The 26,794-nt window shown below is 44.7% G+C and overlaps 1 protein-coding gene across 1 annotated transcript; it reads right to left on the reverse strand.

The window, feature by feature from the left end:
• Positions 1–368: 368 nt before the first annotated feature.
• Positions 369–26,509, reverse strand: FAM81B (family with sequence similarity 81 member B). The gene is made up of 8 exons (XM_013193324.3): positions 26,427–26,509; positions 17,623–17,866; positions 15,508–15,626; positions 11,385–11,514; positions 9,268–9,374; positions 5,302–5,434; positions 3,190–3,385; positions 369–520 (listed from the first exon to the last, which is right to left on the reverse strand). Exons 1-8 carry the CDS (start codon positions 26,435–26,437, stop codon positions 399–401), a joined length of 1,062 nt encoding a protein of 353 aa, XP_013048778.3. The 5' UTR covers positions 26,438–26,509; the 3' UTR covers positions 369–398.
• Between the last annotated feature and the right edge of the window lie 285 nt (positions 26,510–26,794).

The raw sequence follows: 26,794 nt of genomic DNA on the forward strand, positions 1-26,794 counted from the left end.
ACCTACACACTGGAGCTGGAGGAATGTGCTAGGGCTGATTTTAGTGCTTACACCAATCTAAACCCAATATAGCTTATGGCAGGACTGGGCTCACACTGCTTAAGGACTGAGTAGTAGGTTTCTTAAAGTCCTTTAAATAGCATGAATAGCAGAATTCTAAAGTCAGTCCTTAAAAAATCATGCACTTTTTATTGTGAAATTGATATTAAATGACTGTTAGTTTTACAGAGCTGTTATTTTTGTGTCTGCGCAATGTGATAAGTCAGAAGAACGCCCTGCAGGGACAGGGGAAAACAAAGGTGGGTGTGTCTAAAGACTGCTTCTTTTAATCCAGCTACGCTTCTCACTGGAGAGAGCACCTGCAAGTGTTGATAAGGATTTGCTTTTGGAGTTCATTCTTATGGGAGGTCACTTGCTTTGTCTCTTCCAGTGTCTTTCTGAATCTTCTTTTTTTCAAGCTTCAGCTTTGTGTTCTGTATTTGTTTGAGCAGCTCCAGAGACTCATGAATAGACTGAAATCCTGGTAGAAGAATAGGAACAATTAATTAAATAGTGGTTGCTTTCAATACACTAAGAGATTCTGTTTTTTTCTTTGCAGAGGTTTCTGACCCACATGTAATTCAGAGCACATTAAACCCAATCTATTTATTTCATCATTTTACTGATTACCATAGACATGTATTAGTAGCTTAGGTTGCAAACTCCTTGCTATAGGATTAGTGTCTTCCAATGCACTGGACAATACCAAGCATGATAGAAGTAAACTGTAACTGACATATTTGTGGTCTGGAGTTAAGAAAATGCTATGTCTGTGTTTAAAACCAAGGGTACTGTTAGTTTTTGAAGCGTAATGTTCTTCTGCTGAGCACTGATTTTTATTTTATTTATGTATTTGAGTTTGCAGTCCTTATTTTGAATCAGACGCTTCCGTCAATGTGCTTGGCAGCAGTGCCTTTAAGTACAGGTGTGTATGAGTGACCACATTTCCGCAGCACCCTTGGAGTCTGCAGACTGGGTTTAAGTACCTGCCCAGCACATCTTACCCATCTTGTCCATCTTACAGTCTCACAGCTTGTAGCCAGCTGTGCGATTTCTGCTGGCCTGGCATCTTACTGAGAGAAACTCAGCACCTGCAATCAGATAACCAGCCGATGTGTCGAAGGCAATAAAATGGCAAGGTGACCAATTTCAGGAAAACCCATACAGGCACGGCTGATCTGCAGTCTGCCCACCTGCAGGTAGAAAGGTTTGTGCCATGGATCTCCAAGAGCTGTAGCCACTATGAATAAAAATTATGTTTCATCTGAGATGGGCGCTGTTTTTTCATACACAGCTGGGAGAGTGGGAGCTCAGCTTCACTTGCAATGTGTGCTTTGTATATAGCTATAGAAAAGAAATGGGAGTGTGCAGACTTTTCTTTTTTTTTCTAAAAACAGAAGTACAGAGCACTTTTATTGAGCCATAGTACAATTAAACATTGTTGGTAAAGAATGGAAAATTAAGCTGCTGTTAGGTAGCTGTTTCCATTTTGCAGTAACTTTCAAGTTACAACACAGTAATGCTTTGCATTTGTCCAGCATGTCATATAGGTGTTTACTTCTTAGCAAGAAAACTGACTAACAGTGGATTAAAATTAATTCTTGTCCTCTTTTTTTTTTTAAAAAAGTGCTTATAGTAACATGACAGTTCATTACTTTTTTTTTTTTTGGAACACTTGTTTATCATGGATTAATTTTGACACTGCTACACACTAGATAGCGTTCAATGAAATCACTGCAGAGGGTTTAGAATTTTATAAATTCTGAACATGTCTGATTTCCAAGATGCTGATCTGTGCTAAAGCCCAAGAAGCTGTTGAGGCCATTTATAAACTGCTTCTCTGCCCTTCATGCTGCTCTGCACCTCTTCAGTGGCCTTTTCTTCCCCTTTTGGGGGATCAACCCCTGCTAGACCGCTGTGGGAAGGAGGAATCCTTGGACTTGAGTTTAGGGCAAATAAGGCCAAAGTTCTGTGTAAACAGATCTCTTCTGTGGCCGATTTCTATAGGCAAGAATCTGAAGTTAAGAACTCTTGCTAACACACCAGAATATTATATTCTCAAATTTCTTATCCACAGCATTCTTTGGGATGCTGTCTTGTGCTTACTGGGGTGAACTTGAGCAGTCAATCCTTCCTGTGCCAAGCTCCACAAAGACCTCAAGGCTTGGTTTGTTACAGCTTTGGAGCCAGGCTCGTAGGTGGGCTGCGGAAAGTGAAGGAATTGGAACTGAACGAAGGAGCTGGGGTCCTAGATCACAGACAGCTCTGGCGATGAGAACCAGATGCTTGAGTTTCGAGTGAGAACATGTAAGATGTGAAGCACTTGTGTAATGACTTTCAGCCATCTGTTCCCTTGGAGAGATGGGCTGAGTGATTTTTCGGATAACCCGACATTTCCGTTTTGTTTCCGTTACCAGCTGCGAGTAGATGGTATTGCAATGGACCGAGTGATGCAGGGTAGTTTATGGCAGGCAGAATCGTCCTTTTGAAAGCCTTGTGCTTTGTGCCAGGTAAAGGACTTCTAATTGCTGCTGAAGGTTGAAGAGCCAGAACCAGCTGAGATTGGTACAGTGCTCATGTTCTCAGAATTACGTTCGAGGTGACCGTACCTATAAGAAGCAGCCACCGTGCATTCAGCAGTGTTATCCAAATGCTTCCCCGTTCGTTTCTGTAAAGTGTGGCCCGCGGAGGGTATTTGTTACATATCCAGGGGCCTCTTTCTCCAGCTATTGTTAGCTGAGAGTGGGGCATAAAGGATGGAAATGATAGAGACCACCAAACACGTTCACGGGAGCAGAGCCCGTGGGAGAAGGCAAGACTTGCACCTCCCAACTAAGGTTAGTGACCCCATGAGTGGAAGAAATAAGTACTCTAAAATATTTGGAAAGCAGGTTGTGAAATTGTCTTTTAAGTGTTCTTGCCATCAGACCCCTAGGAAAAGAAAGCAGCCGTGTGTGAATGTCGTGCTGGCTGCTGGCGGTGCAGGTAGGCTGACCCAGACACGTAGAAATGACACCTCGTTAACTGGGGCCCAGGAGAGAGAAAGTCCTGTTAAGGTCTTTCTCCCTTTACTGGAAAGTTATTTTCTGCAGCAGTAAGTAACTGTACAAATCTATTTAAAAAACGAACTACATTAAAGACCATTCTCACCTGATCTGTATTCATTCTGGATTTCCTCAAGCTCCTTCCAGATCCGTCTTTCAAATCTGGTGATTCTTGCGTGCAGGTTGTTTTCATCACTTCTCATCTGGCTCAACTGTTGTTTGCATTTCTCTGGTTTCTCTGCTTGTTCTAGCTTTAGTGACAGAAGCAGAAGCTTTTCCTCTATTTTCTTCTCTGCCGCTTCCTTTAAATGCATAGAACAAGTTCACGGTAAGATGCTTTAGGTATGCCCACCGTTAACCTGACACCTGGCATCCTTGAATTCAGTCAGTTTTGCTGCCTCATCCCAAGGGCAGCAGCACTGCAGGAGCGCAGATGAGTTCTGATATCCTGGAGGGAATGTCAGTCCTCTCCTCCCCAATAAACTGCAACTGGGGGAAAAGGCTGGGCCAGGACAGAGGTGATTTTATCATTTTATTTATTCTTTTATTTTAAATCCAGGGATGCACTTCGCAGCACCAGACTGGGGGTTCAGACGAGCCGATTTCAGGTTGCTTTCAGGTTGCACTAAGCTCTGGCGCCAGTTTCCCAGGCTGGAGGCGCATACCCTGCTCAGGCACCTGGAGTAAGGACAGCGAGCCCCACGCAGCTGGGTCAGGAGGCGACCAGCAGTCCTCTCCCTTTGGAGCCCAGCATGGCTCTTGAAGGCCACGTCACCTCCCCAGGGACAAGCTGATGCTTGAGCTGTGCAGTTGCCCACCCCCTTTCCTGCCCATCAAGTTGCACCGAGACCTCTGGCCAACTCCTGATTTGGCCATCGCGGGTCAAAACGGGCAAAACCCTCGGGTCTTCTGCGGCCCTTGCGGCTCGGAGACTCCTGTAGGCCCAGGGCAATGCCAGGCTCTGCCTCTCAGGGGAGATATCTGCAAACCCAGCCGGCTTCTTTGAACCTGAACAGGGCTTAGCGTGGTGCTGAAAACATACTCTGAGCACCCAGGGGCTGAGCTGTGGTTTTTTTTTCAGGGAGGAGATGCCCAGGGGACCACTGGCTGCTCCACAGCACTGCATTCACACAACAGCAGTTGCTCTCCTTATTATTCAGTCTGTCAGGAGGCGGCTTTGGGAGCTTTAAGTCCTCTTAACACCACATTGCTTGGCACTATGGTCTCCCAGAGGAAAGAGCAACCATGTATAATGGGTGTGTTTTATCAAAAGCAATCACAAAAACTGTACTGGTGGAGGAAGTGTATTCTACCGGTAGCTGTGAGAGAGTGCCTGAAAGGTCAGAAACATTTCTAGTATGTGCCTGCACCAAGTGTTGGTTGTATTGAGTACCAGAGATCATCAAGCAGAATAAATGGAGATTAAAGTTCAAGGGTGTTTTAGTTCTCTTTTGCTCCTCGATGTGGTCTTTGATCAGCGATCTTAATCCTGGCACTGAGACGTGGTGGTCATATTTTAATCAGTTTTGAACTCTGAAGCTGAGCGATCTGCATATATCAAAGGAGGGAAAGCTTTTAAAGCTGTGGAGGAATTAATTAAAAGGCATTGGTCCTGTGCCAAGCACTAACTGCTGCTGTGGAATCCAAACTGGCTGCATTTTGATATACCAACTGCGGTATGGCGATGGGCTGCCTATATTTAAAACGAGGCAGAATTTGCATAGAAGATCCCTTACTATTCTCAGCTTGTCAGTGAACGAAAGCCTGATGTTCAGTGGTGGCACTGATGCTCGTTCTGAGGCAGGAAACCACCGCTGTGGGGTACATAGGGATTACATGAACGTGAAGAGTCACCATAACCAAGGAAAAGTGCATTTCCCAGGTTGCTGGGAGTTTTGTCAGAGATACTAAAAAACCACTTGGACAAGCCCCAAGCCCTGCCTTTGCTACCGGCCCTGTTTGAGTGAGGAGTTGAACCTCATGGTCTCCTGATATCCCTTCGAAATAAATTATTCCTCAACTACATGGTTTCCATAGCTCATCATTTTGCTGGCCATGTCCCGAGGCACCCGGGCAATTCCATTTTTTCCACTTGATCTCATTTCTTCTGTTGGTTTTGTTGGGATCAAGGTTTTGGGAGAGGTGCTTCGTGCTCTCCGTCCTGGGAGCCCCACGAGCCAGCCCCATGCCCGGGGGGTGCTGTGGAGGAAAGCCTTACCAGCCTGTCCTTCATCGCATTCAGCAGCTGGTGCCTGTGCTGGGCTTGGTCTTCAGAGCGTGTCAGCTGCGCTTCTGTCCACTTCTGCTGGTGCTGCATCTGATCTTTGAAGTCACTTAGGATGCTCGTCAACCTGAAATTATGATTATTTATTTATTTATTTATTTATTAGCAATGAGACTTAAGGTTTAGTCAGTAATATGGGGGAGTCTTGAGTCATTTGAGTAAATTAAGTTAATGAGACTTAAGGTTTAGTCAGTAATATGGGGGAGTCTTGAGTCATTTGAGTAAATTAAGTTACTCCAAACCTCCTCGGTGGTTTCCCAAGAAGGCCTAAGCTCAATTATTTTATTAATCCTTAACTTGGAGGTTGCGCATACGTGCCAAAATGGGATTTCTCCAGTGCAGTCTAATTCAGGAAAATACCCAAGGACTGAAAAATCTGGATTTCCAACTTGAATGATCTTTATTTGAACCGAGTGAAGAAACCACACTGTCCCACTGGACACCAGCTGTGTAGCTGAGCATCAGGGTGAGCAGCCAAACCCCTTGTGGTCTGAAAATCAAGTTCATAAGGATCAAAGAAGTAGGTGAGTAAAAGTTTACAAATACAGTGCGGTTGCCTTTGAACCAGCAGCTGGACAGGAATGTGAAGGCCCCCCCCAGCGCAGGCAGCACCTGGAGACATGGCAGGGCAGAGAGACCAACAAATGTCACTTGGACCAAATATACAAACTCTCAGGCTAGAGAACTGCATGTTTTAGACTTTGCTTTTCTCATGCTGCAGCTTGTAATTTATAACATGAGCCATGACAAGACATGAATTTAGGTCCAAGTTTAGTCACAGATCTAAATTTTCATGCTTATGCCAGTGACCTGAGTTCGTGGAAAAAAATAATGTGGTTGTATCAATTTCTAACACATACTGTCATGCAAACTGTGACCACTTGAAATTTACTTGGGCTGAATTACAGATCAACTGCTTGGCAACACTGTAGAAACCAACAGTAAAGAGCAGGATTTTATAACCAGACTTCATGCTTAAAGTACTTGTAATACTTAATAGCACTTTTGAAAAGGGTGTTTGAGTGAAATAGTTTTTTTTTATACCAAAGGGATTGATAAAAATTTTGCATCAGTCTAATGAAGTGATAATTACCATCAGCAGCCAGTGTAAATGTGTGAAACAAATTAATGATAACAGAATTTCCCTAAGTGATACGTGTCTGCAGTTTGTTTGCTACGAATAGTGTCTTACCAAGATCGTGTACACAAACAGCTGTTAGGCCAGTTTATTACTCATTTTAATAATTCTAAGGTTTGTGGTTGTTTTTTTAACAATAGAAATTTGAAATATTGATTTTGTCATTTATAGCCCTAGCATGCATATACGAAAATGCACACACTTTACTTCCTGGAGTGCTAGCCTTTGCTTTTGAGAAAATAAAATGATATTGTGATATGATGCTGGTGATATAGACCGCTGTTCGATCTGTGTGGTTTATGGTGGGTAGGAGAGGTACAATGAGCCTTCCTCAGACCTAACAGAGTGAGCCACCCGGCTGGAATAGTACAAGTTGCCATCTGAACCCTGCTTTGCACAGGGCTGGTAGGGATGGAGTTAGGGCTCTGTCGAAGCCACTACTACCTGCCCTGAGGTTATGGACAGCAAACTTGAGGTCAGTAAGCAAGCTGATAATTGCAAGAGTTGTAGTTCTGCTCAGCCAGTGGATCAGGAAATAACAGGGCTGGTACCTCGTCAGATAGACCTTTCGTGTAGTTAATCATAGATTTTTCATCCTTGAGGCATAAAATGAGGTACGATGATGCTGTTTTTGTTAGCACTATTGAAAAAAATGTGATCAACATCATTTTAATGGGTAAAGTGGAATTAAGCATGTATGACTATTGATGGTCAGTTTTGTTCAAAGGTTCAAAATCAAATTCTCTGTGGGGAGTAATATATGCAGTTGGCATGTGACTTTGGTCTGCGTGCTCTGGACTTGGGAAAGAAGGAATTAAAAGGATTTAAACTTAAAAATGAATTATCTGAGAGCAGTGTTTAGGCAAGTTGGAAAACGTGGCAAAAACGTGATGGTTAAGCAGCACCCCGTTTTGCTCCACTGGAACGCCTCTTAAATTGCCATCCCTCCCACGTGGAGCTCACACAATTACATCTCAGGGGAGTGAGAGAGACCGCAGATTTGCCATAGTCTCTGGTCCAGCAAATCTCTGAAATATTAATAAGGGGATACTTGTGGGTATTTAGTAAGAGCATACTCCAGCAGCGCTACAATAAATTTTCATGCATGAGACTAAATCTATTGACGAGTGAGCTGGCTTTGTACAGCTATTCCTAAGCTAACTGGCCTGGAGAGATAAGCATCCAGTCCCCTGATGGCGAAGGTCCACATTACCTAGGGAGTCCTGAAACACTTTAAAAATTCATTAGGTTTTCAATAACAGTATCAGTTTGCTCTTCCACAATACAACTGCCAGACTGCAAAAACTGGTTGGGGACAGCTGCGTGTCAGTTGAAGAGGCAACTCCGGGCTTCAAAGCTGATCCAAACATGCCAGCTTGTAAGTGGAAGCTCCAGTCTGTTCCAGCAAAGGAGGTTAAATTTAATTTCAGCTCTTTAAAAAGTAAGCATAAATCTGGTAGAGTTTTAAAGGTGCGATATGGGAGAAGACAGACATATTTCCCAAAGAGCATGCTATTTTAATTAAATATGATATTAACTGGAATAGAATCTCAGCATTTTGATAAATAAGCCTTTTGGATTTCACGTTAAAAGACAGACTGCCAGTACATCTCAGAGCCTTGAAAGCCATCCCTTTCAAGCTTCCTATTTCTGTTGACAGTTTCAGTAATCTCTAATTAACTTTTGAGAAACTCAGCATTTACTTCAATTCAGTTTTCCAGTTTCCTCCTTTTCTGGCATTGTTCCCTTTTTCTTTCCGTCTTATTTTGCTTTTATTTCCTGTTCCTCTCACTTTGTCTTGATTCTCATTCTCTGTTCTCCGTCCCTCTGTAATTCTTCTTTTTTTATTTCCCCGCTTTAATTCATTCCCCATTTTAGCTGCTATTTCCCCACTGATCCCTATTTCTTTTCCTGTCCTCTTGACAGGAACATTTTTGTGTTTAAAGCTCTAGCATATTTTTAACTCTGAATGCAATTCAGATAAATCATCATTCAAATACCTCAACATTTTAAGGAGTGGGTCTATTCCCTCTGAAATACTGTTATTGCAGTAGTGTTATAATTAGATTTTCACCTACTTGTGCTGGTTCTGCTTTTGAATGCTGGGCTGTTCTGCATTGTTCTGGATATGGATGCTGCATACTTTCATTCATTGCATCCCTCAGTGGAGCTCCCTCCACTCTAAAACTCATCAAGTTTAAAACGACACTCTAAAAGTACTTTTGCAGCTAGAATAGGAGAAATATCCCTCATAAGAAAGAAACAGTAAATTACAAATCCAAGGGCACGTGAAGCTGTGCAGCTGCTTCAGCCCTTGGCTCCATCCCTGGCTTGTCCCTGCCACCTCCCTCCGTCAGCAGCACCCCCGCCCCTGGCTGCTCTCTCAGAAATGGGCAGACTGAGCAAATGCATGAAGAAAATGTCTTCTGCACATTAGGCAAGTCACAAATTAGCCGCAATTATAATGGTAAATAGCGTCTTTGTATTTGGTGCCTTTCTTTTAAGCGTGGAAAGGTAATTGGTTTCATACCTTTCTTCTTACAAGGTGGCATTTAGTGCCTCATTGTAACAATTAGCTTGCAAGACAAGGTACTTTCATTATGTATTTTCATTATTTTATAGCATAGATGTTCATTAACCTTCTCTTAGTGTTTTGAATGGATGTTAATTAATGGGTTTGTTTTGCTGTTTCATAGCAACCTGTTCATCACACTAAAGAATCCAGGGTGAATTATCATAATGAAAAACCCTCCATCACCTACTTGAAATCCAGAAGTTGCAATTTGTGATGTTGATCTCCCTGGACTGTCTTTAAATTTGAGCTTTCATCAGAGCTGGAAGTCTCTATCTTGCCTAATAGCTGCATTACCTAATGAGAGTTCAACAGAGAACACCTTTATGAGCCAGACTATAAGCACTTATATTTAAATATGTATTATGATTGCAAGAGCGGAAAAAAAACAACCAATCAACCAACCAACCAAAAAAAAAAAAAAACCAAAAAAACAGCTAACATGAAGAGCTCTGAACTCTCTCACAAATAATTACACTCAGCAAAGACAGACTTGAGCTCAAAGTCATCAGGGCTGCAAGACCAACCGAAGTCAAAGTCTTTGTGGAGACGGGCTTTGCCATAAAATTCAGGGATATTCACCTATTTATTGTTTCTGCACATTTGTATCCAGCATTAACTGGGCTCCTTCTCACCCGGAGCAGAGAAGGGAGGAGAGTCAGCATCTGTGGGCGACACAGAGGCCATGCCCGCTACGTAAAGGGACGCTGGATGCACAGGTGTTTTTGGAAGGTGTAGGGCAGAGTGATGCAGGAGGCTGGGATCCACCAGAAACCCATTTCTTGCATGGCCTCACCCTCCATGAGCTTCAGCAGCATAGCCTGGGCCAAGGCACTTGCTGCTGCATGCAGATGCTTGATCCCAAAGGGCAGTCTGACCTGATGGGCTTGTGACTCAGCCTGCCTTTCCCCAATTTATTAATAATTTAGAGGGGATGCTAAATCCCAGCGGTGTTCCTCAGTGATTTTACACTAAATGAGGCCAGAAAACACCCTGGTGAGAAGATGCCCTCAGCTCTTTGGTAGCTGTGGCACATCCATGTCAAAAGATTGCCACCAAAGACTCATTACGCTGTCTTGGTACCTAATTTCTTTGCAACAGAACGTGGCTCTTTTTCAGTTCTTTCCTTTGCTTCTGTCCTGCAGTCACATGAGAATAACTTTTCCCACTTCACCTGAGAAAGCATCACGCCTCGTGTCTATGCTGCTTTGTGTACCATGACTCTGACATGCACGTGCTTCATTCCCCATTCCCAGGAAAGAAGAACATTTGTACATGTATTCAGGGAGACAGACGTCCAAATAGTGTCTTATACTAGAATTCCAGGTAAAATACCTTCATTTAAACTGTCACGGGCATTTTTCCTTGTAGAATAGGATGCATGGATAGGCAAGGTACAAAATGACTGGAACGTGTCTTGTGCAGCAGAAGGCGAAGTCAAAATATGATAATGACTTTATACTGGATACCAAGTGCATGAGACTCTGCATGTCCCATACCTGCTCCCAGGCCCAGTCCCAGTGGGCACAGACAACATTTAGTTTGGAGCAGGAGCAGGGGAGTGTGTCATGCTGCATGCTCAGAAAGCCAAACCTCCCAGTGAAGTTGGACTCTTGCGAGATTTTATTGCTAATGCTCCTGATCCTGTCAGAGGATCTAAAACTGCTACTGGGTGCAGAGAACCTGTCACAAGAAGAGACCAGTTCAGAGGAACTGTATGCAGTAACAACTGTTATTTGTTGTTGGCTTATGCTTTCTATGGAGAAAAAGAAATTAAAATAAAATAAAATAAAATAAAATAAAATAAAATAAAATAAAATAAAATAAAATAAAATAAAATAAAATAAAATAAAATAAAATAAAATAAAATAAAATAAAATAAAATAAAATTCAGCGTTGTATTTTCAAAAGCTTTTGTGATACTGCCAACATTCACATGGAATTGGAGATGCTGGTTAGATGCCTTCCTGCCACCACCTTAAAACTGAAGGAAAACCAACTGAACTTTCCAGGTGCACTTAAAACAGAGTTGTGCTTTTTTTCAAGGGTCCTGTAAATTATGTTGAGAAACTGTAAAGGGTCGTTAATAATCTGAGTATCCCAAGTCCTGTAATATTTGTATTATCTGTTATTAGTCTACATCTATTAAAAAGGCTACTTAATCTGTATTTTAAAAAAAAAATGATAATCCTGTCATATAAACACTGTATCCATTGTTAACGGTGGTCAGCAGAGGAGGAGAGGAAGCTCTCTGTATACCAATAGTCACCGCTCCTCAGGTATTTCACCGTGGGCTTCTGCACTCACCATCTTCTCAAAGCCGCTCACAGAATACTTGAGGGTAGAGTGAAGGCTGTAAATCTCCTTATCGATCTTCTGCACCTCGTGCCTGATAATGCTGATGTCTCCTGATAGCTTTGCGATACTTGCCTCGCATCTGCAATCAGAGACAAGAGATCTGCATGGAGACACGTGAGAACAGACAGTGTTGGGGAAGATCAGTTTGGGAGCCACTACAGGCAAAAACCTTTCTGTTTTATAGGAAGCTTTTGTCACTTTGTATTTAAACTCCTCCAGGTGCATTCACCAAAATATCTTGTCATATGTGAAGTGGACAAATAAAGGATTTGAGAGTGACAGCGTTGATTAATAGCCAAGTGACTAAAATTCAGTGATCTTCCCTTTTCAGCTTCTGTCTTCATTGCACCTTTACACATTGCGTATGTACAATGTATACATACATATTTACATATATACGTTTTTTTTTTCCCACAAGACGAAGATTATTTTTGTTAGCTTATTTGTAAATATTCACATAACATTGTAAAAATATTCAAATTGAGCAAGAAGATGCAGCCTTGTGCTTCTGCACCACTCCTCTGGGAGGAGAGGAGTGACAGAGCCTCCTCCCCCGCACATCTGCCCCCCAGGAGCAAGCTCCAGTGTGAGCAGCATTAGAAACAAGATTATCTCAACAAATATCCTAATCGATTCAGCGTGTGCACTACATGAAGCACTGCACCTCTTAACATAAAAAAAAGGAATAGAAATTGAATAACAAAAACAACAAAGTTTTAAAATGCCAGAAAAATTATCCTCCAAAGAGGATAATTCACAGAATAAAGCCAGTGCTGTTGGCAGGTAAAGGGTGCCAAGAGAAATTGCGGCGGTTCAAATAAGACCGGCTTTCTGCCATTTCCTGATGATGCTGAGATATTGTGATACTCCTACAGTGCCTTCACATCAAGCAAATCGAAGAAGCTTCTGCAGACAACAGAGGCTTTGTACACGCACAGACGGAACGAGGCTGCCCTGGAGATGCAGCGTGGGATTAACGCGCCAGGGCTGGAGCAGCGGGGACCCCGTTGGAAGTGTGGCCACCAGACCTCATCTCCCCACGCACTGTGTCCGTGCTGTGCGTGGCATAGCCCTGTGCCTTGCTGTGGTTTGGTGGATTGAGTCCTGCAGTGAATGGGGTTCCCCGGGACTTGCTTAAATCCTGCTCTAAGCCACGGTTCATGTCGGAGATGTGCGGCAGCTTGCAGTGAGGTCCCAGTTTTCCAGGCACAGAAATGGAAGCTGGGAAGCGTGCAAGGAGGAGCAGGACAGATTGGGAAAGGTGTAGAAAAGTGCTCCTTTGAGATTTGCGTATGAATTAAAAAGAATAAAGTCTTAAAAGCCTCTAATGGTTGTACCAAAGGATTTAATTATAGGCAGGAATACAGCTGCCTGCTATAGATTCAAGGAGCTTTACTCTTCACAGTCATGGAAGGAGCAGTATATGTTGGAGTATTTTATTTGGCAAAGTATTGCGTATTCTGAAGGGTCAACTAACTTCATGGGAATGCACCAATCTAGTACTAAGCTGGACTTTTCCTTTGAGTAACAGAAAAGTCCACAAGAAAAAGGAAGTATAATGTAAATGTCTGTGTAAAGTGCAATGTTTATTCAGTCATTTGTTGGTGAGACTGAAGAGAGGAGCCAGTGTTTTTAAGCAGTCAATATTTATAAGTGGTGCTTTCTTTTTTCAGTTGATTACCTTATTTTTGTTGTTCTAATACATGATCCCATTCCCAAAGGAATTATTGTTTCAATATATTTTACGAATTTAAACACAAATAAAAAATACAGCTGGTTTGAGATGTTAGCTGATGATGTTGAAGGCTGTTTTTTTCAGTCACAGCTATTTGACACATCGATGTTTACATGGTGTGGAAATGTAGTCAGAATGTCTCAGAGTCAATGGACAACTGCCCTAGTATTTGGCAAGAGGTCTTTGTCTGTCTTTCAGGGAAAGACAGAGAGGGAGAAAAGAGTGACACAAATTGAATTATAAGAGCTAATCCACATTAATCCTTTACATGTGGCAGAAAACGGGGAAGAATCATCTGCCGTGAGAAAGAGCATCGGTCCACTAAGCTTTATTTCATCCCAGATACTCTTGGATTAAGGTTAGGCTGCAAATCAATAGGAAAACAGTCATTGCAAGTTTGCATTGGGAAGATTTCTATTAATTCAAAAAATGTGAAATATGCACCTTATGCCTCTAGCCACTCTGGGCTCTACTTGCTATACACAGCAATTGCTTATCCTGACTGAAGATCGAAGAAACATGAAGAACCCACATATACCGTATAAACGTAAATGGGACCTTAAGACTTAGCTTCCATACTAAAAAGATGATGATGCTGTTGACTTCATGCTAATCTTAACACATGGTTCCATCTGTGCCTTTTGGGATCCTGCCCCGCACCAAGCAGCAGTCCAAAACCGCTGCCCACATAGCAGCAGCTCCTGTCCTGTGGTGAGGGCTGCATGTGGACAGGGAGGGCCGAGGAAGGCAGCTGATGGAGGGCGATGCTGTGGGTCCCCAGCGGAGCTCCACCTCCTTGTTGGATTTTTTCTTTGTGCAAGTGGAAGTGGGCCAACCTTTTTTTTTTTTTTTTTTTTGTCTCTCCAGATTTTTTTTTCATTTTTTTTTCCTGCTCTCCCTTCATGTGTTCGTTTTTTCTGCTGCAGGCCAGTGATCCAGCACAGAAAATGGGAGTGAGCCTCAGTGCACCTGGCAAGAGCAAAAGGGAAATGCTGGGAAAGAGTAGTGAGACACATCACTCACTGAATATTACGACTGTGCCGAAAGCATATCGTCTGGAAAGTCTGCCAATCCGAATCTGAGAACAGCAAGAGAAAGAAAATCTTGCAGGATCTCCTCCTACTTCCTTCCAATGCTAATCAGACACAAGGTTAAAAAAAAACATTTTTTTTTTTTATTTTTTTTTTTCCTGCCAACTGTGGATGTATTGGCTTCAGCTTCTAGTTTTGGATTCTTGAGCCTTTCTTCATCAGTTTTGGAGTCCTTCAGCACCCTATGATTTTTTTCTCTTTCTCCCGGTAGCTATACATGGAAATGAAGACATCTCTGGATTTCGTTTTTAGAAACTATACATAGATGTGTACTTCTCTTGGCTGGAAATTTTCCTCATCCCACCATCACATTCCTGGTTCTTCTTTACACCGCATCAAGTTTTCACTTCAGAAAGAGAACTCTGGACCCAGTGCAGTATTCTAGTACCAATCTCTGTGCCAAGCACAGAGCTATCAAAATCTCCCTATTGATCTCTGGTCCAAGACCATATTCCTGGCATTTCTGATACTGCATCACTGTGAGAACCCACAGTCAGTTATATACCTACCACATTCCCCAAACTTTTCAGGGAGCATTCACGAGTGGAGCACTCCCTCAATGGGTTTATAAAACACATTATTTATAAACCAGCCGCCACGGTCCCTAATCCAGGACATTCTCTGATAACTGATGATTTGGTGTTATCTACAAATATCAGCAGTAGTGATTTTATATGAAAAGCATATCACTGGCCTCTGGGAAAACAAACAAACAAACATTAGAAACATGCTGGTTCAAGGGGCTTTCTTCCTTAAAGGCAACTTTTTCCAATATATTAGTTTAGAGAGCTCCTAACCCATGTATTCCCTCGACATGACACAGCAGAGTTTTGTTTTCTCATTGTTTTAATCATATTATTTAAATGCCCCATGGAAGTCCACCTTCAAAGGAAGAAATCAGGTTTGCTCACAAAGCCCCACGTTCCAAGAGAAGAGGTGAAGAACCCTACACCACATCCTAGTGAAACAACAGGAAGGCTTCAACTACAACAGCTGAAGTCTAGCCAGACTGGGGAAGGATAAATTCTCCACAGTGTTAAGCATGTGGTGAAGAATGAGACAGGACAACATCGTTATTTTCCCTCCCTGGCTTGATAATTTTACTAACATGGAGAGTGCACAGGACAGATCTGGCCCTAAAATGGAGATATAAAATGAGTGCAAAGTACATTCACGCCTGCTCTGAACTTACTTTGCAGAAGCTGACTAACAGAGATGAAAAAGGGGGCTGTTGTTTATTCCTTACCTTACCACTCTTCCACGCAGGTCTCCAAGACTCTGGATGTATTTATGGTCCAGGTTTTGAACAGCAAAATTAGTTTGCGCTGTGGCACCATCCCTTGTTCTTATTTGCCTCTCCAAAACCTGTAGATTCAAGATCTTTAATGCACTATGGGTTTTCTACATTAGGTTTTTATTTATTTATTTATTTTTTAAATAAGAGTCAGACATGAAACAGAGCGTCCAACAGAGCCCTCCCACCCATGCCACAGACGCGCAAATGCTGGTCTCCTCCCTGACGCTCCTCATTCGGCTTGCCTGAGGAAACATCCCCAAACACACTGTCTGGCACAGAACACTGGCCCATAGGACATGGGCCTGCTGTAAAAAACACTGAAAACACACCCGTCTAGCCCCAAATGTGCACGCAGGTCGGCTGCTGCTCAGTGCCTCATCCAGGCCTGTCTTGCGGCCTGGTGCCAGATTTACTGTGCAGCGATAATGTCTGGTCTGAAGGCAGAAGGAGAGACTGCCCCGAAGGATCTATGCGTGCCACAAGAACTAACTTCAGACAGTCTCTGTGAGCTACCATCACCTTTTTCAGACAGAAAGCTGAGGGAGGGAGCGACGCCCCAAATGCCCTGGTTTTACTTCTCGGGTCGAGAGGAGAGGCCTGGAGCTGACGCTTTGGCGTAGCGCAGCACGCCTGCTGCTCACGGCAGAGCTGCCACCCCACACCCTACCACCACCTCCAGTCAGAGGATCATGAACACCGAATTCATTAAGGTTGTGGCCATTTTCCACTAATTACTTTGATGCAGCAGCAGCCTCTTCCAGCTGTGGCAGAGGGATGCGTTTCCCCACCTTCAGCTTCACTCCTGCGGCAGCAGCATGCCAGAGTCTCCCCCAGAGCAGAATATCCTTTTCTGAAGGATATTCTTCCTGCTTGCAGGAAGACTTGTAGTATGTCAGTCACATTTCCTGTTGGATCCCCTTGTTTTTTTTTTCTTTTCACAATGCTTGAGAAATGGTCATTGCTCAACCGCTGTAATTTGCTATATGCCAGGAGCAGTTCTCCCAAATTGTACTGGTCCTCTGGTGGCTTTGACTGACAGGTCTCACCAAGCTGCTTTCTGTGCTTTACACTCAACAAACAAATCCTCACAGCCTCACAACAAATCTTCACATACAAAGCAAACATGCACCTGAGATTAGGACCTAAAGAAGAGTGATTTACAACCCGGGAAAATGATTAGACTTAGAAAGCTGATAGCAACTTGGGTGATTTTCTCATAAAACAGTCCTGATCTCAGGTGAGCCAAGATTTCATATTTGATAAGACAAATGCACTACATGTCAAATAGTTCTGCAAGTACATGAAAAACGAAATTTTGAATTTACTGGCATTTGGAGGACATTTAACACTTCAAAGGATAAAAAAAATCCTCTTGAGAAGTCTATTTCACTATATTTTTGTCCTGTACACCTTTGTCTAAGAAGAAAAGCCAAAAGGTGTTGGTAAATTTCATATATAAATTTGTCAAATAACAACAAATAATCAAAGATCTTTAGTCAGAATAAATAAACAAGCAAATAAATAAATATATCATCCCATGCACTTCCAGTACAGAATTGTCAGTCAGTTCAAAGTGTGACCTGATCCTTCACCTCAGTTTTCACCTGAGCTTTGTGAAAAGTTTCAACAACTGATTTTGTTTGCATACATAATTTATGTAAAGTAGAACATCTGCAGCTAGAAAACTAAGTAAAATGAAATTTGAGCCTTCGTATTATATGTTAGATGAAAATGTAGTTTACTCATTTCTCTTGAATTCAATCTCCCACACTCAAACAAAACAGAAAACAAATGGAATCTGAACCTTTCAGTTAGAAGAAAGCAACCCCAAAACTCATTAATCTGCTCATTATTTTGCTTTACTTTCCAATTACGTTTTTTATTTTCCCTACTCCTCTCCCTTCTGTTTTCACCAGGAACTGCAAGTGCCACTATGTGAAAAAAATCAGAATTTCCCTAAAACACAGTGCTCGTGTTAAGGACTTTCCTGCCCATGGAGCCAGATGAGCAGAAGCTAGCGTTTTCCCTAGCGTTAGCAGGGGAATTGTCCTCAGCATGTGTTACCTCTATGTCCTGGCTGAGCTTCTGAACCATGCCTGCAATGGTCTGGACGTGGTTTTCCAACAGCTGCCGGGCAGCAGTCTCCCTGTGCTGATAACCCGAGCTCTCCTGGAGGTAGGAGACGATGTTGTCCTTGACTCGGAAGACCTGGTGGAGGAGGAAGGCTGTGGTCCTCTCCTGGCTGGAGATCCACTCCTCCAGCCGCCGCGTCTTGTCTCCGGGGCCAGGAGCAGGGGACACGTCTCTCCTGCGAACACCAGAAACCCCATGTTTGGCAGCTTTTAGGTAAAAAACATAGCCTGAGGACCTGGATTCATTTTTTTTTCGGTGAGGACAGTGGCACAGCCTTCATAAAGCTAGATTAGAAGAGAAAGTTCCTGGTGAGAAGTTAGTGGCTGGGATATGTTGTGCAAGGTAGGGGAAGGAGGGGTGACTGGGAGGTCCCATGAGCTTGAGGATTCACAGTGCTTCCATAGCATATCATCACTGAGATCCTCATTTTATCCTCTTCTTCCTCCATTTTAAACTAAGGCAAAAACGAACACAACCGGTGACCACCCTTGGAAGCAGCCCGGCAGACTCAGCTGGAGCAGAGCAGCCTCCAAAACGTGCGCCGGCCGGGAGTGGGCAGGCAGAGCTTGCACCAAGCGCCTGGGTTTTGTTTTCCCTTGCATTGCTGACACCTACCCGCTGGAAAGATGTCTGCACGCCTAATGGTTTTCTTGCAGCTATCTGTTCCCCATCCACCCACCAGAACCCAGGGGAATGAATCCTGGGCTCAAATATACCCAGTGAAACTGCATATAAATATAGAAGAGAGGGGGAGAGGAGGATGTTGCGTGGATCTGGAACTGGCAGGTACAGAACGAAGCTTCATGCAGATAGGAACAGTCTGGAGCTCAAGGGAAACTGGAGCCACTGGCTACTCCTGTGTAAAAAGCCAGAGAAATTTAATTACTGTAGAACCTCAGGTTTGCATGTTATACAGAAAGTGAAGTTTGTTTCATGTCCAAATTTAACCCGATGGTATATTTTTTATGCTTTCAATGTTGTGTGAAATACTCCTATGTCATAAAATTTAGCTAAAACCCTTAGCTTAATGATGAAGAAAAAATACCCAGTTAGCCAGTTGGGAAAGAAATCACAGAATCAGAGGATGGTTTGGGTTGGAAGGGACCTCACAGATCTCATAGATCACCCCCCCCCCCCCCCCCCCCAAACCCGCCACTGGAATAATCCTACAGGTTTTCTGTTGATCACTGCTTTTAGACTGACATAAATAAAAATTCCAATGTAAAAATAATCTTTAAAAGGGAAGGGGAAAAGAGTTCAGCTGCCTTACTCAATCAATAAACAAAACGCAAAGATGACAGTTTAATGACTGAAGTGTGCCCAAGGATACTCTGCAAAATATTTTACAGCCATATGGGCTGCAATGATGCTCCGCAGCTGGCTTATGTCTCTGTGTATCAGGAGCTGCTTTACATTTGTCTGCACAATTAAGACTTTAAAATACACATAACCGTTGGCAACCATGAAGCACAAAACAGATCTGAACACTTAATTTATATCTCCTCTTGATAAAAGCTCTGAAAACCAAAATGTCCAGTTGAAGCTGTGTGTGTTCTCTTCCACTATGACAGCAGAAGTCACTGAGCAAAAATAAAAGGTGTACATAAGCTGTTTTTCCCTTCGTTTTTGAAAAGTATCATGTTTGTTACAAAACATGAAAGGGAAAGGGGAAGGGGAAGGGGAAGGGGAAGGGGAAGGGGAAGGGGAAGGGGGGGAAGGGGAAGGGGAAGGGGAAGGGGAAGGGGAAGGGGAAGGGGAAGGGGAAGGGGAAGGGGAAGGGGAAGGGGAAGGGGAAGGGGAAGGGGAAGGGGAAGGGGAAGGGGAAGGGGAAGGGGAAGGGGAAGGGGAAGGGGAAGGGTCGCTCTGTCCCACCCCAAGCAGGCTGGCACCAGCTGCAAGTGCTTCTGTCGTCTGGGTGCACAGGGGCAGCTACATCATGTCACCATCCATAAATACCTTCCTTGTTGTTATGAGACTTCAACCATCATATGTCATCGCATGATTCGAATGCTCATACACATAACAAGGGCAATAAAACACCCTCAATGCTCTGTCAGTGTGGCCAGATTGACCAGAGATTTAGATCCATAATTTACAAAAGTTAACTTCTGCTAAGAACTTTGTTGGCTTTGTAACTTAAAATAAAAATTTTAGCTGTGCTTTTGTTTTGCTTTAGTAGAGCCAGCATGGATTTAGGAGGCCCAAGGCACTTTGATTTATTAACGATCTCCCTCAGGAGAGCTGTCTGCTGTAAATGAGCCCTGTGAGCTACTGCTCCGAACATGTCAATTATTATTATTATCAATCCTAATTAACGCCTGAGTGGAGAAGCCAAGGTTCTCAGATCCCAAGGACTGCATACCCTGGAAGCACTTGCACCGGTTGCTCCCACAGGTGTCAGGACACTTTCTGCAGGCAGAGAACATCCCCTGGAGCTCAGGAACAAGGTGAGCACTGCACTTTCAGGTAAAGTGCGAAAGCATAAGGCCAGTGGCCGTAAGCACCCAGGTATTGCCAGCAGTGGCAATTATTTGCAGCTCTACATGTCTACCGATTCTCTTGCTGGGAATTCTGACCCCTAAGCCACCTCAAATCTGTCTGAAATGTCCAAGGAATTCAAAAATTATTAAAGGAAGGAAGACAGGCTGGGAGGTGGAGCAACTTCTCATACTTCATTTTTATCGGAAAGCAAAGGCAGTGCAGAGGCACTTTTTTTCAGGGAAGCATTGCACATCAGGAAGGAAATTATTCAAGTAAGGCAAATACTTCTCGATGCTATATTTCCTGGATTTTCTTTGTTTCTTCTTGTTACTACTGAGAGTGGCTTTATTAAGAAAAAATAAATAAAGGAGAGTATTGTGCTGCTAGCATAAGTTCATTGTTTTTTTAGTGAGACAATGGACATTACCTAACAGACTTGTCTGATGGTACAGCTGCAGATTTAACTGTGGGAAGCCAAGTTTAAGCCAGTGGCCTTCAGAGTGAAAGAGGAAGCAAGAAAATAGCATGAAAATTCAGAGGAGGAACATTATAAATGTGACATCATGGGCAGTTAATCAATTTGCCACTGCTTAAAGTAATCTCCTCAGTTCTGGAAAAAAAAAATATTAAAAAAAATCAATCTGCCACAATGGCACTTCATGGCCGCAACTCATCAACGTGCGCCTTCAAGTCGCATGAACCTGCAACGTTCTTGGTAGGAGCCAATCCATCCTCGTTTCTCTCACGTTCATCAGAGAGCTACGAAGGCTGTGGCTCAGAGAGAATTGGCTCCTGTCTGACAGGGACTTCGGAGAAAATATGTCTGGATCTGAACAAAAAACCCACGGTGAGTGCATCCTCCCCAGCGAGCCAAAATGCAGCATGATGCTCGCCGATGGAAGGGGAGCCTCAGGACAGGAATGAGGAAGCAAAGGCGTTCTGCACAGCTGAAAAATGTCTCCTTTCCAACTGGGGTTGTTGCACGCAGGTGGGTATTTCGTAAATTATCTCCTCTGTTTGGCTTTTGGAAACCTGTATCCAAGCAGGAGTTTCAATAATAGCTGATGGGCTCTTTGCCATTGGCCATGCATCCTGAAAATTTTCACCTGCTGAGGGTAAGAGCAGCGTGTACTTCTGGTGTAGGTCACTCTGCCCTCTGTATGGTGTCACAGGGACCCCTTCCCTTCCACCAACCCAGCAGTGTGTTCTTCCATCCCCTCTGACAATCAGGGATGGTATCTGTTGTGCAAAACCTCTGCTAGAAAACACCGAGGCCAGATTTAAGAACTGTCTGAAACACACAATAAATGTGGCCAGACATAACTCTTTTTTTTTTTTTTGAGACTTTTTTTAACACAGCTCTTGAAAGAGCCTTCCAAAGCCTGCAGAAATTTACTGTGTAACACCACAAATTATATGCAGCTGTTGTTGCAGTACACTGATCTGAATCTTTACTAGTTCCCTGCTAGCTCAGTTAATATAAACATTTCCCATTCTTCTGCACAGGAGAAAATTTATGTGCCAAAAAGCTCAAGGCTGGTCCTGTGTCTCTGAGTGTCTGTCTTCTCCTACCAGCAGGAATTAGCCACAGCATCTTCTGTGCTTGCAGCGGCTCCAGACAGAGTCCAGTGGGAGGGAGCCCAGTGAGCTGCGAGATCCCACTGCCCTGAGATGGATGACCTGATGGAAGAGTCATTAAAGCTAATAGCTTACAGCATCATGCATTGGCCAATAAAGCAAGGAGGAAGAAAAAGAAAAAAAAGGCGTCAAAATCTTAAGAATAATTCTTGCCAGCTTTATGTCCCGCATTTTGAGATGTGGGCTTGTGTTATTTCTTGTGCAGAAGCCACGTGGTGCCAAACAAAAAGAGGATGTGTCAGTGTAACCACAACTGATCCCTGCTCTCTGGGGACAGCGACAGGACCCGAGGGGACGGCATGGAGCTGGGACAGGGGAGGGTCAGGTTGGGTTTTCGGGAAAGGTTCTGCACCCTGAGGCTACTCCCAGCCACTTCCAGCCAGGAGCAGAGCAGGGCCTGGAGGCGGGCAGGATGGGCAGCTCAGGAAGGACCACTGCTTCGTGACGGGGTCTGAAACCCATCTGTAGCATGGGTGGGGAGCCACGAGGCTGCTGCCATCCCTAACCACAATGTGGAGCTCCAGGGGAGCCTCAGAGGACCTGAGGAAGCACATTACTAGGCTGCAGAGGCTGATAATACTCAGCACGAATCACTCAGCTCTTAATAGCAGTTGTCTTCCTTGCCATCAGCTGCCTGACACAAATGCTCCTCTGCGCTGAGCGGCACTCCTTCCCACACGCCTTCCCTGCACAAGGCAGTGCGGCCTCGTATTTCATAGTTATGGTGTGATAACCAAGGTTACCCTGCAAGGGACTCTAACCCGGGAGTCAACGAACACTGCGAGATGGTAAGTTGAATTTATTTGTGTTGTCCTTTGAGCAACCTGCTGAACAAAACGATCGGTGATGTGACTCATCTCCTGGTATCTCTATAAGTATGGATGGAATTAGTGATGTATGTCCCAGAATGCTGAATTTAAGGTCCCTCTTCTAAAATTATTACCCCTTGTAGCTACAGACAAGCTGAGGACAAATTTGTCAAGTAGTTTATTTTTAATTATTATATATTTATAAACCCCATGAATTATTAGCTGATTTGTATTTTATGTATTACAGAGCACTTACCTCATTGCTACTGCTGATCAAATAAATCATTGTTAAACCGTCTGCACGAAGAGAAATGAGACTATAAAACCGGCATGTAATTGCATAGCTGTTGAATAGGCAGCCTCTTAAATAACCAACGTGCAACCGAGATGCCTACAATTCCTCACAAAATAAAAAGTACAGCGAAATAATGTGGAATGTGTTATTATGAAGGCAGCTCAATGTGGCTATAATTTGGGTAACACACGTGGCCGTACTGATGGCTTTCCAGCTCACAAGGCTGTGCCACTAGCAGACGGGTTGCAGCAGCAGCAGAGCAAAGGTGTGAGACCCCCCAGGGAGCCCATCCACCCCTCACCAGAGTGCTCCCAAAGGCTTCAGGCCATCCCAAAATACGACTGGTGGCTCTGGGGTCAGTCACCAGCTCCTCAACATTGCTTCTCCAGAGGCACTATCTGGGAAACAGGGCAAAGGGTGGGCAGCCAGAAATGCAGGTGAGTGTGAAGTATTTGATGAAATTAACCCCAGGCACGTTCCTCGCTAAAGCCAATAACGAATGTTTTGCAGAACATCACCAGCAATGATTTGTCAGCATTGCCTAATTGCTTCTGTCATGAGTGAAACGATCCTGATGCTCTTATTAGCAGTTCCTTGATAACATCTGTTGGACAGGAGGTTTTTAAGCCATGACAAAGATCTAAGGAGTTCAGCAAATGGCTCCTTCAGAGCACTGCTGTGCCCAGATCTGCCTCCTGAATATTTATGTAAACCAGGCTGGAACAATAGCTGGTTTTTCCCATATCCGAGACAGCGGTCAGGCTGTCATGCCTCGTGGAGCTCCGTGTGGACTTGCTGAGCGTGCTGCCCAGCACTGTTCAGTGCACGCTATGCAGCAGCAGGGAAAGCTAGCACTAGCGTGTACTTTCTGGGAAAATCACCCACGTCGTGACCAATGCCGTGGGGCTGAAAGCTGTGCTCTGGCCGTGCAGGCAGCGGTGTGGTGGTGTGGTGCTTCCCATGGCCCAGCAAAGCTAGTGGGAGGACACAGAGGATGCTGGGGGTAGCGCTCTGTAAGACCGTGCGGTGCTCCGCTTTCTGCAGGCAGCACGGGTGCTGCAGCTGTGCTGGACGTGAGCATCCAGATGGGAGGACTCAGCTCTGCCTCCTCGGCTGCCCTCTGGGTTCATTCCTTAGCTTGATTACTTCAGCCTCCCTGGGTTGTAAAAACCCGAGGGCTTTCATCTGGGTGGACTTTCCATATGACACGTGTCATCAAGTAGTTCTTCCAGGAGCTAAACGTAGGACACAACCTTCAGGAGTCGGTCCTGACCTACGTTTTGGCATGGGGTCAAATCTCAAAAGCTGGAGCCAGAACCTTGCCTCTCCACCACATGCAAAATCTGACTGTTAGTGGTACAGTTCCCCTCATGCTCTTATCACCGCAGCAGGCTGGTGACACATACATACGTAACTCTCTAGAAGTGAAAATTTCGAATGGATAGAGGGCATTTCAAAACCTTAAGTCCTTTGGGAAAAATCGGTCTGCGATATGGTGCAGTACGTGGATTCAGCTAGCACAAAACTCTGTAACTGCAAGTACTTTCCCCATTTTTCAGTCTCATTTGCAAAGGCAAAGGTAGAAATATAACTAATATTTACAAGCATTTTGACTGGCTGGCTCTGCCAGTCGGAAGAAGCTGCATGGCTCTGCCTGATCTTGAGGACGGCATAGTTTGCAAATACTTTGCATCACCTCCTCAGAAATGTGACCGCAGGTCTTATTTTCTGTGTCACAACTGCACTCGCAAATCCCCTTCCCGTCACCGAGCTGCGACAGTTTTAGCACCGAGTGAGAGATGCTTGCAGAAAGGTCTGCGTTTAGCCCTCTGCAGGGCATCCCTCTTCCCTCGTGGAGCATCCTCCTGGGTGCTCTGGAGGCAGAGACTCCCTTACTCTGGATGCAGACACGCTCAGAAGGTGCGGACGTGCTCAGAGGAGCCACCAAACCTTTGAAAAGCCTCTCAAAATGAAGATGCAAATAAGGATAACCAAAAAGGATAGGCAAAGCAAAGGCTCAGAGTATGCTTAGTGTCTGGATTTGGGCAATCATGTACAGAGAGCACCAGGAGATGATCGTGGCGTGGGCTGGCATACCAGCTGCTCTGCGCCTCTGCCCACCTCCTGGAGCACCAAGACCACCCTTCGGCCAAGGGCTGGCGCTCAAGTGTCGGGTTCAGCAGTTTTGGGTGGGCTTTCAGCAGGCCCACGACCTGTTCTGGACAATTCTCAGAGCAGGACACTGTTTGTGTTGACGTTTTTTCCTAAGCCTTAATGAGCACTGCCCAACCCACCACTGTGTGGAACTGGGGCTGATTTCCCAGGGAAATTTCAAATCCAGTAGGAAAAATCTTTGCCTTTGGCTGGCTGAGGTTGCCAGCAGGGATGATCACCCAGCGAGGAACAAGCGCAGCTTTCCAGGCAGTACCCACTGTGAAAATAAACAGCGAGGCCCCTGCATCCCAGGGCTGCCAATCCAGCAGAAACATTTGCTTTTGAAGAGCAGCAGTGGAAGGTTTTATTAGGCAGTGTAAACATGGCAAAACATGCTGGCCGACATCCAGTAAGGCACGTCAAAGAGGAGAATGTCCAGACTGGCAAAGCTGATAAATAATCATAGCCAAAAATCACATATACCGGGAAGAAATCTGGTTCTCAGAGATGCAGACACAACCTTCTCAAAATCACCATGCTCACATCGGTGTTATCAAAACCAACATTTTGGTCCAAAAATGTCTAACAGTGTAGTCGATACTGTAACAACATATATAACTGTATAATGAGATTGAGATTGAATAATAAACATTTTCCCGATGTTGCTAATGAGAAATCCAAGTAAATAACTGTAACACACTCTGTCTATCTGTAGGGCACTATTTGCGCTGTGTCATGAATTATGAATGCATAAATTAAGGTTGATAGCGTGCACTGTTACAGCTCCATGTGAAAAGAAGTAGTAAAAGGCCTCTGTAATTCTGAAGTCTGAGTCAGTACTGCGTGTGTAGTACCTGCTTAGGCAGCAGCACTTTTAGTGTGCAAGTTCTCGCTTCCAAAAAGGGTTTTAAATGTACAGACACCCGCAGAGCTGCAGCGCGGGTCTTCCTGCATACGTACACAGCAGCACCGAGTTCTCCCCTCTGGCAGCACCGACCAAGAGTCTCAGGAAAACCATGGACTGAACACTACGGAGGGATCACCCTGTAGGATGAAACCGGTATTTTTTCCTCCCTTTTTCTTTCGAAGCTTCACAGTTAGTCACGCAAACCTTAATCCCACGTGGGCAGAGTTCCAGCAGCAATTGCCAAGGAAACCAGGGTGCTACGAACACCCGAATGCCTCCCAACGACCTCCCCCGACAGCCAGCAGCCGGTTTGCAACTTCGCGGGGCAGCTCAGGGGAGCAGAAAGCAAAACCACAGACGGGCCCACCACCGCGTCCTCAGGGCACCTGTCCCCTGGGAGCGGGCAGGGTGCTCTACGCTGAAATTAGGCCTGCGTGGCGCACAAACTTGCCTGCGTAGCATGTTGCTGCCGGGCAGAGGGGTCAGCAGCTCCCTCCCGGGCCCGGCGGTGGCCGCGTTGTGTTTGCCCTTGTCTCCGGGAAACCCCGGTTCCTGTTCCGAGGAGGCAGCGAGCTGAGGGTTGGCGGCTGGGTGTTTCCTGTGTGCCCAGCCACACCGCCCTGCTCGAGCGACGGTCTCTTGTTCTTGCCCAGGAAGCGTGGCGGGGCCTGCGGGGCTGCAGCTCTCCGGCCTGGTGGGAGAGGAGCCGCAGCGGGGCACACTGGTGGTGAATCCTCCCGTGCTGCCCTCCCACCCTGCCCCTCCACAGGGGGGGCTTGGCCCCCGTTTCTGGCAGTCCTTGCGGCTCTGTCTGAGGCC

The sequence above is a fragment of the Anser cygnoides genome, chromosome Z, assembly GCF_040182565.1.
Source record: "Anser cygnoides isolate HZ-2024a breed goose chromosome Z, Taihu_goose_T2T_genome, whole genome shotgun sequence".
In the NCBI taxonomy this organism is placed as follows: domain Eukaryota; kingdom Metazoa; phylum Chordata; class Aves; order Anseriformes; family Anatidae; genus Anser; species Anser cygnoides.